The following is a 4,851-nucleotide window of genomic DNA, read 5'->3' as shown; positions in this document are numbered from 1 at the left end:
GTGGCAAACTACTTCCAGCATCTGGCTTTGTCACATACATGGTGCCTGGCTTCAAACAGCCCATGAATGCACGTGTCTCAGTTGTTCCAGCTGCAAAACTGGCTTGAATATACTCACCCTCCTCTGACCTGCTGCTGAAAAGCTTTGTGAAAAGCATTATTACAGTGGAATTCAAAGGTGCTATTTCTTACCTGATAATTTGTAATTGCAACATACACACAATTATGAGGGGAGGTGCTTCCATGTGCTGACAAATGCCGTGGGAATCAACGAATAGGGCACAGTTGTTATGCTGTTCCACACATCTAACGTGGGATCGTAGCAGTCCAGCGTTTTGCACCTCTGAATGCCGAAGTAGCCTCCAACCACATACAATTTGTTTCCAGATGCCACTGCGTGGCAGCTCATTCGCTTGGCTGTCACATCTCCCACCTTAGTCCACTGGTATGCCTCACTGTTGAATTTGTAAGCGGAGCACGCGGAGAATTCGGTATCTCCACCCATAATAAAAATCTGGTTACCCAGAACAGCTGCAGCCGTGTAGCGCCAGGGCTGGGGGCAGGTGGCTGGTACTGTCCATCTGTTTTCACACTGATCATAGCACTGAACTTTGGGCAGCTTGTCATGGCTAACACTGGTACCTCCGAAAGCAAACAGCTTAAGCTTCGCGCTGACTACAGCTGCGTTGCTCACTCCCTCTCGCAGTGGGGCAACCATGGTCCATTTGTTGGTCACAGGGTCATATTGTTCTACTTGCTTCAAGGATACTGAAGGGGAAGCTGGAAGGCAACCAGTTGCTGCAGTGTGTCCTCCTACGACATACAGACAGTGCTTAAGTTCAGCAGATCCATGCCCAAACCTAGCTACCAGCATGGGAGCAGCCTTTGACCACTCCTCGTGAAGGGTGTCGTACACCCACACGTCTTTGGAGACTCCGTTTTCCGACCCTCGTCCCCCTGTGATATACACTTTGCAGCCTATGGCACAAGCACTGAACTCTTTCCGTGGACTTGGTATGTCAGCCTTTGGAATGATCTCCTTTGCCTTTTGGTCCACCAGGTATAGCTTGTCACACATGAAGGTTTGGCCACCCAGAAGAAAAAGTGAATGGCCAGTTTTACGGGGTCTGGCACACAAACTAGTAACCACTCCATCATTCTGTAGGATTTTTAACTTGCATCTTATCGATTCTTCTACAATCTCTTTGCTTTTCCTTTGCTTGGTGATGAGTTCTTCCATGGCCACATTCTCCATAAGGTATATGGCTGGCAAGAGGGCCAGTCTCACCGTCTGCAGTAACTCTGGCAGAAAACTGTGACGCTTGCTCAGGTCGTAGTTGACCCAGTTGATAGCCGATTCATATACCAGCCTTTCATCTTCAGTTTCTAATTCTTCACTGGAAAGGAGCTGCACTACCATGTCTTTTGGCAGCTGGAGGAAGTCTTCACTTTTACTGATACTCTGGAAGTTGCTAAGGCACATCCTCCAAGAGAGCTCATACAGCTTGGTGCACTGGTGAGCATCTGACAGCAGCAGCATGCCAAGACAGTTGGTGGGATGAAGGTTTTTCTCCAGAAATTCTGCACAAGCATCCCGAATGTCCTGAAACTCCAACATGTCACCAGCCTCCAGCAGTGATTCCGCATTCTCCTCATTGATGATAACCCTGGAGGAATATGCGTAGTCCAGAAGAAGCTCCAAGACTTCTGGGTGAATTGAATTATGAAAGTTGACTTCACTGTCCTGGCTCTCTTTCAGTCCTCCGCTGAACATTGCTTCAAAATAGCGGCTACAAGCAGCCAGAACGGCTCTGTGGCAGGGGAATGACCTGTTCCCAGCATGGAGAAGTACATCTGTAAAGAGACGCTGCTGACGCAGAAGGTTCAGGTGCGTGAGGACACTATCAGCATAGGATGACTTGTGGAACAAGTATATGTTTATGGAGCCAGTACTGGCCCTAGATTTGCGATTTTCATGCATGCTGACTGACATTTTCTTTCACACCTATAAACAAAAAATTAATGAGACAGTTAAGTTCATTACATAGAAAAAAGTGTATCTATTATGCACCATAAGATGGGAAAAAAAGCCTTAATTTATAGATGAGTGGACAGAGAATTACATCTACATTTGGCATGTGTTTATTTTTTTGTAAGATGAGTTTCATAAATGACATACTCTGAACTTGTTGCTCAAGAGCAGGTTTATCTTGGGAAACCTGATCTCCAACTTTCATACAGTAAGCAAGTAAGCTGGAGGTGAAAGAAAAGGAACCAGGACCGATTTTCTCACCCTTCCCCAGCCTAGACCAGCTGATTCATTACATACATACACATGCACATGCTTGAAACATTCTCCTGTACTGAATCATAGCAGGAAGAGCTACCAGACAGAATACCTAAGGAATGTCAAAAGCTGCATAGAGAACAAAAACCTACTAATCCCATTAGGAAGCTTCCCTTTGGTGTAATGATTCCATATGCAACAGCATAGAATGAAAAAAAGGCAACCTTGAAATAAAAACCTAGCAACAACCATAAATTTACACTTGTGAAACCGCAAAAAAAAATATGATGGGTGAATTTTAGAGATTACATCTTGAACTTTACCAGCAGCCGCCTGCTATAGTGATACAGCACATACATGGGCAGAGTCAGCAGAAAAATGTGTTTTGACTATCAACCGAAGTCACTGAGGCATCGCCTCTGAAGCTACCTTGAGTCAGATACTCAGAACACAAGCTGTTGGTTCATTTTGAGCTTTGTAGGAGGCATAAACCAGAAGACATACCCTATCCTACCCTGTTCCTGACAAACACAATGATGTTCAGTCCCTGCTTGGAGATGAATGCTACTGTTACCTGCCCTGATATGCAGGTCTATGTGTGATTACAGCAGCAAGTTTCCAGACTTAATTAAGGGTCAAGCCAATATAGTATGAAGTAGAAAGAAAGGGAAGAATACTGGCAGCCATATAAAGCTAATGGCCAAAAAGACAGTGCAAATAACAAGAGATGAAGCATGAAGAGCCCAGTGCAAGTTGTGGCTGTGACCACTACTGTAATAATCTCAACTCCTCCCTCTCCAAACTGCAAAGGAACCTTAAGAGAAAGTAGAGAACCAAAATTCCCTAATGACTATGATAATTCATATGCCCAGAGTTCCTTTTACTGCACTTTCAAATGAGGAACAAGGCAAAGCCCACCTGGGAAGCACCCAACGCGCTAAGTCAGAGCATGACCTGGGGCCACCTGTGGATGGTTTTAATGTGGATATACTTCCCTCTCTCATAGATTCCCAACATTTTCATATTCCTGAGCATGTTTAATCCGTGCAGAACTGTACAACACTATTCCCACATTTCATGCCTCCAGATGACGTAAGAGCTTTAAAAGCCTCAGAAAAAAGTTTTTTTAGTAAATATATAATGTATTTTTCTAGATTCATATGACTAGAACCTTCAACAAAACCATATAGGATTAATTTGGGCAGCAGACTCCATTTCAGAACAGGCAATCTCTGTATATGAAATATGCAATACGTGCAGATTAATTGCAGCATAGCCAGTACCACTTCTTGCTAGGTATTCAAATGTACAGAACAATTGATATGTCACATCCAACAGCAAGCTTGTGACACACCTTTTCCTTCAGTCACAGCAAAAAAGCCCCTCAAACCAACATCAGTTCAACTACCATAGCCCATTTACTTTAACCTGAAACATGACTTCTCTGATCATTAACTGGGATTCAAAAGAACAAACACTGCAGTACTCAAACCAAAATCCTCCAAAACAGAGAGGAACCCTTCCCATCAGAGCCACACAGTAGAGTATCTATCTCACTCTGCCATGCAAAAGTTTGGAATGGTATTTTACCAATGCTCCCAAGACCAGCCTATTAAACGTACTAACACTAAGCACAGAACACCTTAAGGAGGCTGGTATGTTTTCTCAACACAAATCCTTTTACAAGGGAAAATAAACTACTTTTAATGCAATTGTATTGTCTGGCAAGTAAAGATTCAGGTTGCATTCAAGGATCCTAAGTACTAATCTCAGACTAAAATTACCCACTTAATCTATAGCCAAAAAGATTATACTGACCATATACATGTTGAAAACTGCTGGAACTGAAGGATTACAGGAAGGGTCATGGATTAAAAACTAGTACACAAACAGTTCAGATACACAGATGGGAAGGGAAACCCTTTACTGGCAAAGCACTCCCTGCGATCTTAAAAAACTTTTCCAGTCACTTTACCATTTTAAATGCCATTATGATACAGTGCAAAGCACTCAGTGGTTCTCTACAGGCTGGCTTTCCTCACACCTCAGACCTACCCCTGCTAGGTTTCCTTGCCAGGGAGCAGGACAAGAGCTAAACACCCACTGATCAGAGGCAACAGAGTGATCAGGATCTGAAGATGCTCACTGCCACCCTGCTCTCCATTCAGAATAACTGAATAAGTAGACAAGACAGTCTAGGCACGTCAGGATCTCTATGACAATACAGTTCCTCTCCTTTCTCCCCACATATTGGGGGAATTAAGAGTACACTGAAAACTTTCTTTTATCATCCACGCAGGGTTCAGAAATACGGCAGGTAAAGTTCAGATCAGAGGCTGCCAGTGCAGGCACTCAGATCTTTCAGCAGGCTTTATATTCCTGCAAGTGCCACCGGCTCAGCATCATTCAGGATGAGACCATAACCACAACAAAATAGAAGCAAACATAAAAAAACACCCTGCAGTTATGCATACACTGGAGGCTAGTGAGCCACTGACTACATGTAGAGGGGAAGAACAGATCACTGCGTGTTGCCCAAGCCCACCCACAACCATAGTAACAAAC

General features: G+C 43.9%; 1 protein-coding gene across 1 annotated transcript; it reads right to left on the bottom strand.

Annotated features, from left to right (window-relative positions):
• Positions 1 to 222: 222 nt before the first annotated feature.
• Positions 223 to 1,998, bottom strand: ENC1 (ectodermal-neural cortex 1 (with BTB domain)). Its single transcript, XM_010023061.1, has one exon. It carries the CDS (start codon positions 1,990 to 1,992, stop codon positions 223 to 225), a length of 1,770 nt encoding a protein of 589 aa, XP_010021363.1. The 5' UTR covers positions 1,993 to 1,998.
• Between the last annotated feature and the right edge of the window lie 2,853 nt (positions 1,999 to 4,851).

This window comes from Nestor notabilis, unplaced genomic scaffold, assembly GCF_000696875.1.
Source record: "Nestor notabilis isolate BGI_N333 unplaced genomic scaffold, ASM69687v1 C15398669, whole genome shotgun sequence".
Classification (NCBI taxonomy): domain Eukaryota; kingdom Metazoa; phylum Chordata; class Aves; order Psittaciformes; family Psittacidae; genus Nestor; species Nestor notabilis.
Note: the sequence above shows the minus strand (reverse complement) of the source record. Positions and strands in the feature narration are given on the sequence as shown.

Bases quoted from the DNA above. Each gene is read 5' to 3' on its own strand.
- ENC1 (XM_010023061.1), bottom strand. From the start codon at position 1,992: ATGTCAGTCAGCATGCATGAAAATCGCAAATCTAGGGCCAGTACTGGC.